Raw genomic sequence first — 14494 nt, forward strand, 5'->3', positions numbered from 1 at the left:
TATATATATATATATATATATATGTTGATAAGTAAATGATACAAACGTTACACTCACAGAGTATTACACATTGACACGTTATTTAAATGGGTTGTCAAGGCTTTTCTATTTCAGGATTGAAATAGTATCGAAAATATTGGTATTTACAGCCTCCATTTTTTCCCCTTCCTTTTTCTTTCTTCTTCTTCTTTTTTTTTTTTAATCATCGATTAGAATTATATATAATAATAGAGAAACGTTTATCATCTTAAAATATAATGCACTTAAATAGTGTATATCCTTATTGTTTTTATTTTCTTGCTTTTCTTTTCTCCACGAATTATCAAATCGTTCATCAATTTTTAATTAAAAAACTGCATGATTATGCTCTCTCTCTTTCTCTCTCTCTCTCTCTCTCTCTTTCTCTCTATTTTTACACCTACAATTCTATATTTTAATTGAATTGAATAAATTCATTCAAGATAAACGCGATTGAAGATCATACTTTGTTATAAGATTCATCGTCAGACAATTTATTTTTTGTTATTTCAATAAAGTTTGTCTTTCTTTCGTCATCTTTACTTATGGAATTTGGCTTGTGTGTACGTGTATGTGTATTTTAATCACGTTTAGAACTATTTCAATCATAAAATAGTATATATATATATATATATATGTATATAGTTTCACCGTTATTTGCGAAAACTAAATTCTGGTAAATATCACGTCTAATTCGTTAATATAATTCAAGAAAGGATTTGATTAGTTTATTTTTTTTTTTAAATAGTCGAGGAACTAATCGTCAGCAAGAACGTATTTTTTGTCAATTTCTTCATTCTATGTTTGATAAACGATAGTTTAAGTAAGAATTTCACAGCTACGGATAAGAGATATACGAGGAAGAAGGACATTGGTCTTATTGTTATATACAGTGACGGATCAAGTCAATCGGGGGCTCCACAAACTTAAGTTGGAATAAAAAAATATGTTTGAAAAAAATTCTCATTAAGTATTTATCAATCGAAAAGAAAAACTTATGTAAAAAATTTCACACGCATATCATAACACTGATTAATTAAATTTATTTTGATAAAATGTAATTCTTTTCGAACCCTAATGAAAAGAAATCTTGAAGATCTCGGGAATTCATTTGGGACGCTTTGGTATTTCGGGGCCCTACACGACTACTTAATTCACCACTGTTGTTATAGCTGATATATTATTATATATTCTTCTTGGTTGGTTTTGTATTAAATTTTTGTTTAGAGGGTTGCTTTTCCAGGGCCAATCATATCAGTTGTCTCAACACGAGCTTGTCTCAACCAATCCCTGAGATTTCTTGTTCTATCAGCCAAATTCGATGAACTTTTTTCTACGGTGTTTCCAACGCTGGTTGTGAAACCACTGTTACCATACTGTGCGATTATGTTTTGAGTGGTTGTTGTTGGTGGTGGTTGCGCTGCGGTTAATTGCGACAAAATGTTTGATTGTATATTCGGTGTACCGAAAGTATCTAAAAATAATATATCTGTAAATAAATTTGTGTATCATAAAACCTCCGTCGGTAGGGTGGATTTTTTTCTCAATATTATTGTTATTTAAAAAATTGCAAAAAATCCAACAAATCCATCAAAGATAAGTCTTACCGATAGAGGGTTAAATTCTAATGAAACTATTTGATTACTTTTCTTAACGTATAAAAATGAATAAAACACAAATCTTTTCTTTATTCCTATTATAAATTTAAAAGAAAAATAATATTATTATAAATAAACACAAACCTTGCATGTTACTAGTCGAAGCAGTTAATGGATGAAGACGTAGCCATCTTAAATATGAATACATCAAAGTAGGTGGTGGTATATTATTACTATCTTGACGTTTATTCAAAACATTCCAAATCTCACGTATCTCTGAGTTAAGATTCTCTAAATTGGCGATTATTTCTGTCGACTCTTGATAATGATCAGGTTTGTCTAAACGAATGACAAAAAAAAAACAAGAAAATATGAGAGCAAGTTCTAATACAATCAGAAAATCTTTTTTACCTAATCGACTTTACCTATAAAGGTATCAGTTCCAATATCTGTTGAACTGAATCCGCTACTTGCGCTGGACATATCGCTTAGGGTCAATTCGTCGTTTTTCGTAGAAGTAGCATCGTTTTCGTTTCTTTTGGCATTAGCTACTCTTTCCAATGATTGTTCCAAGTGTCTCAAGTGTATTACTTTTTCACCTAAAAGACTTCTCGTACGATGTAAACTGACCTCCATGTCAGAAAGTTCACGTTCTTCCTAGAACAAAAAAAGAAATGTCTTGGAATATAATTTTATAATTATTTTCTTTTTTCCTAATCAAATATTATAATCCAAATATCAATGTAATTATTATTATTATACCTGGACCAATTGTTCTAACGTAGCTCGAGCACTTCGTTGTTTCAAAGCTCTTTGTCTACCCTGAAAAGCATTCCTCTGTTGTTTCCATGCTTCTCTAGCCCTTCTCACTGAGTCCCTTTCAACGTGTATCCGATGCCGAAAGAATTCCAACTCCGAGGACGCATTTGCTGGTGCTATAATTAATAATAATTATTATAAATATCATAATAATATATATATCTTATTTATTTCATTCAAATCAAATTTAGCTTCCAAATATATGAGAAAGATTGCGTATATTATATGTGTGTGTGTATGAATTGACCAATAATAAATGAAATAAAAAAGAAAAGAAAAGAAAAAAAGAACGATTAATACGAGTAAAATGGAAAAATTCAAAGTCCGGTTAGCACGAGGAGATTCGAATGAAAATAAAATATGAATAATAAATACCTAATTAGCAAACTTCTTTGATTTATATCACATAATAATTTAACTTACGAAAGAAGATAGACGAAGGGATGTAAGCAGTTAACCAAAGTAAAGTGTATAGATTCCTAGGAGAAAAATGATACAATAATGTACTTTTTCTTTTTTTCTTTTTTAATTTATACGAACAAATAATAAGTAAAAAAAAGAAAATATTAAATAATAATAATAATAATAATAATCATCATCATCATCATCACCATCATCGAGCGAGATAGAGGAAAAATTTAGTAATGAGTAATAAATAGGGATATTATAATAATGTTCATAATATTTCGGATACTTTCTTATATAATCACGTATACAAATAAATTTTCCATATATATTGAGTATATGAAACGTTGGGGGGAGGGGGGATAAGAAATTGTATTAAATCGGTTTATTTACACACAATTTCCGAACGACCTCGTTGAGAATACTCGTATATCAATGATTGAGTCATAGCGGTTTTTGTTTACTAACGACGTCTGTTTGCAAACGCGTCTCGAACGTATACGTAGATATGTACGTATTGTTATATATGATTTTAGTATTTAGTCAAAGAAATATTTGAAAAGAATGAACGTGATTTGTAACATATATTTACAACAAAACATTGATTTATACATGTACGATCCGTATATGGGTCGCTAGTAACGAAAGGGTTAAATATTTATAAATATTGATTTATCTATCGAATTAATCGAATGAATTAATTAGAATATCATATTTAAAAATCGTTTAACCAAATAAAAATAATAAAAAAGTATCCAGTATAATAATGAAAATTATTAAAACGTATAATTAAAAGGTTGAAAAAGATTGGACAATTAATTTGTAGAATTTTTTTCAAATGATTTATCACCTTTATCTTGGAAAGGATATCGAAGAGTGTAGGCCGTTTCGTTGCTCGGTAATTGATCCCCAAGATGTTCGAGCTTTTCCAATTGTTTTCGGATATTTTCTACGGGATTTTCTATATTATTGTTGTTATTGTGTGTGTTGTTGCCGGTACCGGCAATAACGGTATTGGGATTAACATTTAATTGTTGTTTGTTATTCGACGTAATTTTTCTTCCAAGACTTTTACGCCTTCTCATTGTGTTCGCGTTAGTTTCACTCGCCGTAGTAGTGTCGTCGGATTCAAATTTCGCGGCGTTCTTCGTAGAAGGCACGCTATTGGTCTGAACAATGCCACGAAACCCCCCCTGGTTGCTGCTGCTCCTATTAGCCGCGCTTTTCGAATCCTCGCTTTCGTTTAAACTCTGACTCTTGTCGTTTGTTCCTGCTGTTGTTGCTGTCGTATTTGTTCCTGTTGTTGCTGCTGCTGCTGCTGTTGTTTTTGTTGTCCGAATTATATCCGTTGGCTTAGCGTTTGCCATCGAATTCGTTGAATGTGTGCTCCTCAGTGGGGTACTACGGGCACGATTTAAGGCCTATAGCCAGATATTAGGGCGAATCGCATGAATATGACCGACAATACCTTTACAATTGTCAATAATTTATATATTTTTTTGTTATTTAATCATTTCTATTGAGAATTGCTAAGGTTATGATTATAATGATGATTCAATCGAATGATATGGCTTATGATACACTATATATATATATATATATATATGAATTATTATGATATGAATCATCTTAATCTTTTTCTTCGTTGTATTATAATTTAAAAAGAACATTTCCATTTCGTTACTTTATTATTAACCGTTTCGTTACGACACGCATACGAGTGTAGTCACACACTTGTACGGCTCTTATATAGGTCGTTAGTGTAACGATAGGATTAATTTATAATTAAATTAATATATTTAGGATAGAATATTAATATCGTAATAGATAAAAAAGAATAAAAAGAAATGTTTGTAATATAAAATAGTAAGATTAAATGAAACAAATTGACAAAATAAACTTACTTTTTATCGGATGAATTAGTTCTTTCAGTTTTTGATCTTTCAGTTTCCGATGTCGTCGTGTAACCACCACCACCACCTGTGCTTTTATTTCTTCTTTCGACGGTTAGTCTAACATCGTTCTTCAATTTGATGTATTTCTCCTTCAAGGCTATATACTTGTCTTCTAGTAGGCGTCTCTCGCAACGTATTTTCTCGAAGTCCATGCATTCCTGTTGTAGGGCACGTTCGGTCTGCTTTCTAGCTTCCTTCTCGAGTTCACGCGAAAAATCAGCACGGATATCCTCTAATCGTTGTTTGTACATCTTACGTGCAAGACCCTCCTGGAAATATGGCAGGACACCTATGATCCATGTACGATAATATCATAATAATTATCGTAATCCTTACAACAAACACAAATTGGTGCTATCATCAGACTCCTGTATTAGTCCTCCTGTGCTTCAAAATTCATCCTATCGTATTGGATCAATTCCATAGATCGATTAATTAATTAAATAATCGATTGATTGATTGATTGAATGATAGATCATTCGATAGATATAACGCTAATTAAAAGATCTATACAGATCTTTTTCAATTTTATCATGTTAATTGATAATTTATTTTATGAATGGGATTAAGACGATGTGCTTTTAGTTCAATGATTTATGAACCTGATCAATCTACGACGTATGATTTGATTATTAATTAATGAATTTATATATATATTAGAACGAATTTCAATGATTGCAATTTAATGACCCGTGAGTTGTCCGGGGGGTAAAGTATAAACGTTTAATACACAGTAACTTCCGCTGTGTGTTTTTACGAACGAATCGTAATATTTTATTTCTGTTTTTTTTTTTTCCCAAATATAAACTCTTAACACATTTAAACGCTATCAATAATAGTTACCTTTTTCTATTCTTCTTATAAACTATTTCATATTTCATATTATATATTATATATGTTATCATTAAGAACAATTGATATTAGACCTTTGTGACTATAAGCTTACATGAATTAATCAAATTTGTTTATCCAAAAATTGACATGTATATATTAATATATTTCGATTTCATTGATCTACGTTTAAAATCTAATAGAAAAATTTTCCTATGCGTATATAAATATTGCGTATATGTATTATGATCTTTCTTTAAACGAATCAATATATTTAATAAGGCCTAGGAATGTTATTTAAAACATTTCTTTTTATTGTTCTACATATATATATATATATATATATATATATATCTTAATTTAACCCTTTCGTTACGACATCCTTTTGCGCGAGTGACCCATATATGGGTAAATAGTAACGAAGGGATTAAATAAGTAAATATATTTTGTTTAATTTGTTGTTGTTGTTATTCAAATCCTTTTTCGTCATACTTAGAAGAAAACAATAAAAAGGAAGTGCGCTTTTGCATAATATTTTGTTGCTTGCTTTAGCGGGTATTTCAGGAGAGGGTTTCTAGGATGTTTTGTTTTTTTTTGTTTCTGTTTTAAAGAGGTTTCGTTTTCAATAGTGTGTGTGTGTTTTTTTTTTTAAAACAATAGACAGCATCGTCAGGTACTCACGTCGATTCTAAAGTCTCGCAGGATATCGGCAAGACACTTATCGTGTTCCTCAGTAAGCTTAGTTATTTTCTCCCTTTGTTGCATTCTTAGTTCATTTTTAACTTCATCGAACTCCTTGTCCAATTCCTTTTTCAATGCCTCTATCCTTTCCGTTTGTTGCTTATTCAATTCAAACTCGTTCAACTTCGCTAATTTTTCTTCACCTAGATCACGTTCGTGTTCGGTCTCCAGCTTCTCCATTTCTTGATTCCTTAACTCGAGAAGTTCACGTTTTCTTTCGTTAAGTTCGCTCTTTAAACTCGTCAAAATTTCCAAACGTTCCTTCTCGTAACAAACTTCTAATTCTTCTCTGACCTTCTTCAAATTTTCTGCCCTTGACTCGTCCATTCCTGCTATTAATTTTTGTATCTCTTGTTCTTCCTATGAAAAATATCAAGAAAACACAAAATACGGTGTTACGCGATTGGTTTATTTGATTTTTGCAATTTTTTAGAAACAACAATAAAAAGAATTGTGTGTGTATGTGTCGCAAATTTTATATATATAAGATAATAAAATAAATAATTTTTTCTATATATTTATATATAAATATTACTCACCTTCTCAGCCATTTCTCGTTTAAATTCAATCAACTTTTCTTCAAAATTATGCCTGAGTGTTTCCTTTTCTATCCGTAGATTATCTTCAAATTCTTTCCTAGCAAGTTCTAATTTTTCTTCAAATTCTTTCTTCAACGTTTCGATATCCACCTCGTGTTCCTTGGTTAAATTTATTTTCGTATCTTCTAAACTTCTCGAATGTTCTAACTTCGATTTGCCAGTATTACGATTAGAACTTTCAAATTCCTTAACGATCCTGGCAAGATCTAAATTACCATTGGTACCGATATTATGTAATCTGACGGTGGTCTTCCAAGTTTTATCTGGTACGCTAATGGAGTCAGTATTTTTTGTAATACTCGATTCAGTTTCGCCTTTCGATATCAAATCGATATTTTTAATATTCTCAAATTTACTTTTAGTCATTTTCGGTAAGTTCGTAGTAGTAATACATTCATTGTCATTGTCAGTTTTAATAACAGACGTTGTTGTTGCTGTTGTTGTTATTGTATCGTTAGCGTTCATTTGTGTTCGATGTTCAATTTCGGAAACGTTCCTTACGACGAATCTCTTTCCAACTATTTTACTACTCTTTGGTAATGGTTGCAATTTGGTTATCAATGTACTCTTTTTAATATTAACATCGTCAACCTCAATTTTATCGTCATCGTCAAAGGAACGATTAGGTGTTGCTTTCCATACCGACGTCGTAGTATCCGATTGACGATCAACAATAGTCGTATTAGATATTGGTTGATCATGTTCTTCCGATCCGGAATCCCATTCGTCTTCCGATCCAGGATATGTGAATTTAATATCGACCTCTTTTTCTAGATCAAATCGTACACTTTTCCGTTCCTCGTCCAATGGCCTCTCGTCTGCCAAATTAGAATTTCAAAAGTTTCATTAAATTAAATTTAAAACAAAGGGTTTTCTCTACAAGTTGTTTTTTTTTTGCTTTTTTTTTTGTTTTTTTTTTTTTGAGACAGATAGATACAGAGAGAGTGTTTGTTTCTGTTTTTGTGTGATAGGTACTAGACTGACGTAAATTGAAAATGTTCGAAGTACAAAGGTATCGCGCGTTATACTACAAATCGTAATAAAAATGAATGAATCTTGGCTCACCATCCTCCGATTGTTTTTCTCTCAAGATTGACTTGAGCGCGTCCGGTAGAACAACAACATCAGCACCTAAACCTACACGAAAATCTTCTAATTTAGCACTGTCCTGACTAGGGGTAGTATCCCTGCTACGATTACTTTTTAAAAACATCGAACCACCGCCGCTTAACGTTAATTCCTTTTGTTGGCCCAATTGACTTGGATGTTTTTCTTTGTCAAACTTAAGATCGGTTTTGTCCGATCTAGCCAACGCACTGGCACTTAATTTATCAATATCAATGATATTCTCTTCCGAACTGAATTTACTCGATAATTGTTCCCAATCTTTTTCGTGTCTTGGACTCAACGATTCGGATCTTTTCAATACTTCCTTCAAATCCAATTCCTTTTTAGGTGTCGTGATTGGCGTTGTGGTTTCTGTACTACCAGACACTACGGCTACGTTGTTGTCCAACAATTTTGGACACTCGTAAAAATTAGGATCTTGAAATTTCAAATTCGTGTAATCTCTGGCAGCACGATCGGTTGATAATGACGAAATCATATCGGATTTAGTATCGCTTTCTCTTCGTGAACGTATTCTATCTTCTTTCTTCCTGACATCTTGTTGACTACGATCGATTTTTTTCAATGGCGCTAATTTAGTCGGTATCTTCGTTCTCAAGGTCGACGACGTATTTTCACGAGAAACGCTAGGTTCTTTCGGCAAACTCGCTTCCTCGTGCGACTCCAAATCTTTGGCCGTTGTCTTTGAGTCTTCTTCTGAAAGAAAAAAAATGAAGAAGAAAAAGGGAAAAAAGAAGAAAATGAACGAGGAAAAAATGTCATCGGTAAGTAATCTCGAGCTGATACAGAAAAATTAAATTATTTTTATCAAGGCCCTATTATTAAATTATTTTTATTAGGCCCTATTATTTAGAAATCCCTACTCGTTGCCATTTCCTTAAATCCGTCCCAGCTTTTGATCGTTGCTTTTGCATATCTATCTTTGTCAAAAAAAAAAGAAAAAAAAAGAAAAAAAAAGAATAAAAAAAGAAAAAGAACGAAAGAGAGGAGGAGACAGGGTCAACGTTCCCTCGAGTGGAAATGCAGTCGACTGCATTTTCACGCTATTCTCTCATTCTTTCTTCCCTTATTCATCCATCTATCTATCCATCTATCTATCTATCATTTATCTATTCATCTGACAGGTACTCTCTCCGAGGAAAAATCCTTCTTTTATTTCATTTTTTTCGATATAGTGTTGACATGCAAAAATATTCTTCTTCTTCTCTTTCTTCCTTTTTTAATTTTTATTTTTTGTTCTATCATAAAAAAAGGGTTCCGCGTCCTTGAGACAACAACTTCCTTTGATTCTCATCTCTGATATAAAGTGGAGTAGATATATTTCTTTTTTTTCTTTTTTGTCCATCATCTTTTTGTCGTTGCGTTGCATCGTTTGGAAAAAAGACATGATAGGATGAGGAAGATTACGTAAAGATATATATATATATATAAAAAAACATAGTAAGAGGTAAGAGAGAAAGAGAGAAGAAACTGAAAGAGGCAACATAACACGCGTTGCATGATGTTATGTAATCATGTATTAGCTACCGCATAGTGAAACATAGATAGAGATGATGAGACTATGTTTAATATAACTATAACTATAATTATACTATAGTAATATCAATATATGTATTACGACTACTCGTGGAAAGTTCAAAAGGGAAAAAAAAGAAGTATATTATACGGTTTTATCGGAATTACCATAAATCGTTTCACTCTTTCTTTCATTTTTCTATCTTTATGTTTCTCGTCTAACTATCAAGAGACTCGTCGTTTGCTCGTTTCTATAGTTCAAAGAAAATATTTTGACAAGCAGCCAGACTTTCCTCTTTTTCTTCTTCTTCTTCTTCTTCTTCTTCTTCTTCTTCTTCTTCTTCTATTTCTACGTACTAATATTTGCCAAGTAATTTAACATTTCTTTCATTTTTTTTTAATTATATGTTACGAAATATCTTTTTGTTACTTTATCGAGAGAAGATGATTTAATTATAGTAGCACGTGTGAAATTTGTTTTTTATTTATGCTCGCGCGTGTATGTTGATATATATATATATATTTTTATTTTTTTTTTGTATATCACGTTTATCTTATCGAATTGATAACGATTGATAATATTAACTCGACTCGCTTTTTGGGAAAATTAATTTCGTTGTTTATTTATTTTATTTGTCTGATTTTAATTTTTTGACTCTGTCCGAAGTGTCCAGCTGTTAGTATGTAAAATAATTTCTTTTTTATATTTGTTATTATCGGTAAACAGGATTGACGATGTGTACGTGTCAAAAATAAAAAAAGAAATTATTTTTCCAAACAATTAAATATTATCTTTCATAGATATCTATATAGATCCAACTTATATCGTATTTCGTAATTTTTTCAATTGAAAGATATATATAAGATAAAGATGTTTATACGGTAGCATAAATATATCTATCATTTATTTTTTTTTCTAATCAATTTAATGTTCAGGAATACGTCTTTTCAAGAATCGAGATAATGATGAATCGATTATCAATTTTAAATATCAACTTGACATTTTATATACTTCTATTATTATTTTTATTTTTTTAAATGTTAATAATGAAAGAATAAATTATGTGTAAAATATGTGATCGAATAAATGTCAACGTTAATATGTTGAGAAAATTAATCATTAAACATTAATATAATAATTAATCGATTATCTGTTTTTAAAATATCAACCTGACATATTATTATTACGTCATTATTTTTTTTTTACCTTAATTTTTTATAATATTTAATATTAATAATGAAAGTGTGTAAATTATGTATAAAATGTGTGATCGAATAAATGCCAACACAAATGTTGAAAATAAATCTCTCTAACTAATCTATATAGATAACATACATATATATATGCTACTATATAATACTATATATCTATAAAAATGGAATAGATGAATAGGATGGACTCGTATAAAATTGGCCGAGTATTTAAAGCCGTATAATAACGGATGATAAATCTTGGCACACACGTCAAGATAATATTTCATTTCTAATCTCTGACATCAAATTCGTTTAAATTGCGGAGTAAATATTTGTTTAGATTGAAAAGAAAATTAAATTAATCTAATGATCGTAATATTAACTATTTAATATATATATAGATAGATAGAGAGATAGATAGATAAATAGATGTAACGTTTAATTTAATCTATTTAAAAATAATCATTTAATTATTAATTTTAGATCGTACCAACACTCATTTGCCGGTTACCACTCCTAACTTGATCAACTAGTTCCCTATAAACCGAATCTAAAGGATGTTCCCATGTTGTTGTACTGGTGGATGCTTGATAATAATACCAAGCACCACTTGCCTCGTGATAACAAGGTATCCATCCCTTTGGAAGGGCAGCCATCAGTCCTTCGCGTGCCAATGGAAGTAAATGTGCTTCGGTATCTGGATCGATTCCGAGTCTTTTCGCATAATCCAATACCTCTGAAAAATGTTACAAATTATACATTAATACTTAATTGAATTATTACCAATCGTATGTCGACTATTGCTCGATGTTACATATTTTTACACCGAGTCTAATGTCGAGCTACATTCGACATTAGGCAACGTTGTTTAAGGGATTTGTTGGTAGTTACAAAAAAAAAAGTGGAAAAAAATAACAATTAAAGAATTTAAAGGGTTAATTCGTATACAAGTAAAACGAGATTTTAAAATAAAAAGAAAAACACGTTCTAACGTAGAAACAGAAAATAATTACCCCTTCTCCCCATTACACACACATACATATTCAAGGATTTTATTAAATTATAAACAATAGATCTAAAAATAATATGAAAATATTCTAACCCCGTGTAACATAAAACGTAATTCATCCATACTATCGATAATCGCTAATGTTAAAATGTTCATTCTCAAAATAAGCACTGTTAGAGCCTGTTGCATGAACATCCAACACACTTGCATAGAACGAAAATAAGATATTGCAAAGTTTGTTTCAATTTGCGAGCTTAAAGTCTAGCCTAAAAAAAAAACAGATCTAATCCGGAATTAAAGGTTGCTGTAAGGAATGAAAAGAATGAGGAAGAAGGGAGTGGTACAGGGTTGACAGGGTTGAGAAGGGGATTGGGGAAGGGGGGTAAGAATAAGAGAGGGAGGTAGGATTAACCAAGCATGAGAGCTTAAAAATTCCATCAAGGAACTTCTTCTTTGACAGGTACCCTCGAGGGTACACCTTCGAGGGTACACCTTCGAGGTACCATCTGTTCATACACATACAAATACACACGTACACGTACACGGAAATATGTTGAAAGGACAGAGAAAGAGGTTCGGCAATTCTCGGCGTTAGTCGTGAATGAGGGTGGATAGGTGGGTGGATAGGAATAGGGGTGGGGGTATTTGGTTTAAAAAACATGAGCTAAACCAGACAAAGTTTATAGGCCGTGATGTTTAAACATTACGCGTATAATTATGATAACAATTCTTATAATAAAACAGGATGTTTTCAAAAACATTTTCACTGATGCAACAATTCATTTTATCATTTGTCAGATGAATGTAATGACTTACAAATATATGTCAGGGTGAACCAAAAGTTTGTGTATTTTTTTATTAATATTTCAATTGTACATAAAGTAATTTTATTGACTACAAAAAAATAGCGCTATCTGAAGTAACGCAACAAAAGCACGAACTTTTGGTGGTTTATTTTAAATATTTATTAATATAATATATATATCAAATTTTCTTTTTTCTTTTAATATAATTTTTTTTCTAATATAATATTTTTATAATATAAATTATAATAAATAAATAATAAAATATATATTAAATAATAATTAATATATATAGATTTTCGTGTAGTTTTATAGTTATACGAATAGATCGAATATATGCGTATGTGATAGATATAAATATATAGATAGATAGGTAGAGGGAGTGAGATAGAGATAGGTACGACAAAACTTTCGCCGCAGTGCGGAAGCTATTGATTTTCCTGGTTCGCGTTGGGGAACGGGTTCGTTGCAGCCGGCTCCCTGCACCGACCCTGCGCCTAACTCGAACCTTCTTTTCTTTTTCTCTTCTCTTTCTCTCTCTCTCTCTCTCTCTCTCTCTCTCTCTCTCTCTCTCTCTCTCTCTCTCTCTCTTTCTTTACTCGTCTCTTTCTTATTCTCGGTGTAAATAAACAAGGAAAGCGTGCCCTTTTTCAAGACACTACTCTCCCCTCCAAGCTTTTTTCTTTTTCTTTTTTTTTCTCTTTCTCGTTGAGATATTCCTCTTTGACGTTTTCTCTCATAGAGACTACAGATGATGATGATCGTGCTTCGAGTAGAGAGAGGATGATGGTACACACGAACGTGTAGATACGTATTTGTAACGTAGAAAGGGAAACAAACAGAGATGAGAATAACACTAAGGTTAGAGTTTAAACCATTAAATGAGAGATAGAGTGAAATAGAGATAAAAAAGACAATGTTGTCGAAGTTATTCCGTAAGTTAAAGTTTTCCACAAAAAATAAAAAAAGAGTAAAGACAAAATTGCAGGATTATTGTAATTTAAATGAAATCACGTAAGGCCCCAGGTTCTATTACTTTCTTCGTGGTCAAGGACATGATATAGAAAACATGTTACGAAAGTGTATTAAAGAGGGGATGCGGGTGGGGTGCAGAAAGAGAGAGAACGAATAACGATGATGTGTATTATAGTTAGTCCCTGGGAGATAAGATAATGACGAGTCGTACAACAAAAAAGAAAGACTAAAGGAAAACGTAAGTTCAGGTGTTAGCTAACCGTTATCGACCATGTTCAGCCACGCAAACACACACACACATATATATATATATACATACACACATACGCACCGAAACTACATTTTTTGGGGATCATAAGATTGAAATGTATTTTATATATAGAAAAAAAAGGTGTCATTTTATTATTAATTTTTCTTTGTTATGATTTGAATACCTTCGTTTGAGGGGTGAGAAGTTTCGTCGAAAACCTCCCTGCAGGCGATGGTAGTAGCATTTTCTTGCTGAGAAGAGCTCATCCTGAACTACGATGATGCCACCACCACCACCACCACAATCACAATCACAACCACCACCACCACCACCACTACTATTACTACCACCACCACTAGCTCCTCCTGCTCCTCTTCTTCTTCCTCTTTTTTTTTTTTCTTCTTCTTCTTCTTTTTCTCGACGAGCTTGTTGTTGTTGTTGTTGTTGTTGTTTATGATGACTTTTTAAAGAATTCACTTTGTTTGATAGAACGAATTTGTAATAGCACGATGTATCGTGTCCTCGTCCGATCATTTTCCATATCGAGGAGGCTCTATTTAATACGAGGAAGGAGGACCTACTACCACCTACGTATGGTTGTGCGCGCGCGCGCACGCATGCACCTTCCGCAAAGGAGATCGCGAAGAGCGCAAC

At 31.8% G+C, this 14494-nt stretch overlaps 1 protein-coding gene across 4 annotated transcripts; it reads right to left on the bottom strand.

Annotated features, from left to right (window-relative positions):
• Positions 1-383: 383 nt before the first annotated feature.
• On the bottom strand, positions 384-14197 carry LOC106785325 (putative mediator of RNA polymerase II transcription subunit 24). Of its 4 annotated transcripts, none has more exons than XM_014745686.1 (11): positions 14025-14197; positions 11294-11539; positions 8032-8787; positions 6907-7784; positions 6308-6727; positions 4745-5064; positions 3691-4241; positions 2379-2551; positions 2042-2273; positions 1761-1955; positions 384-1507 (listed from the first exon to the last, which is right to left on the bottom strand). In XM_014745686.1, the coding sequence occupies exons 1-11, from the start codon at positions 14104-14106 to the stop codon at positions 1242-1244; spliced, it is 4119 nt and encodes a 1372-aa protein (XP_014601172.1). In that variant the 5' UTR covers positions 14107-14197; the 3' UTR covers positions 384-1241. The 4 variants fall into 4 exon arrangements, with proteins under 4 accessions (XP_014601172.1, XP_014601173.1, XP_014601171.1 ...); XM_014745687.1 differs by having other exon boundaries at positions 384-1492; positions 8032-8790; XM_014745685.1 differs by having other exon boundaries at positions 8032-8790.
• Positions 14198-14494: the final 297 nt, after the last annotated feature.

This window comes from Polistes canadensis, unplaced genomic scaffold (genome assembly GCF_001313835.1).
Source record: "Polistes canadensis isolate GaletaPanama2010 unplaced genomic scaffold, ASM131383v1 scaffold_48, whole genome shotgun sequence".
NCBI lineage: Eukaryota > Metazoa > Arthropoda > Insecta > Hymenoptera > Vespidae > Polistes > Polistes canadensis.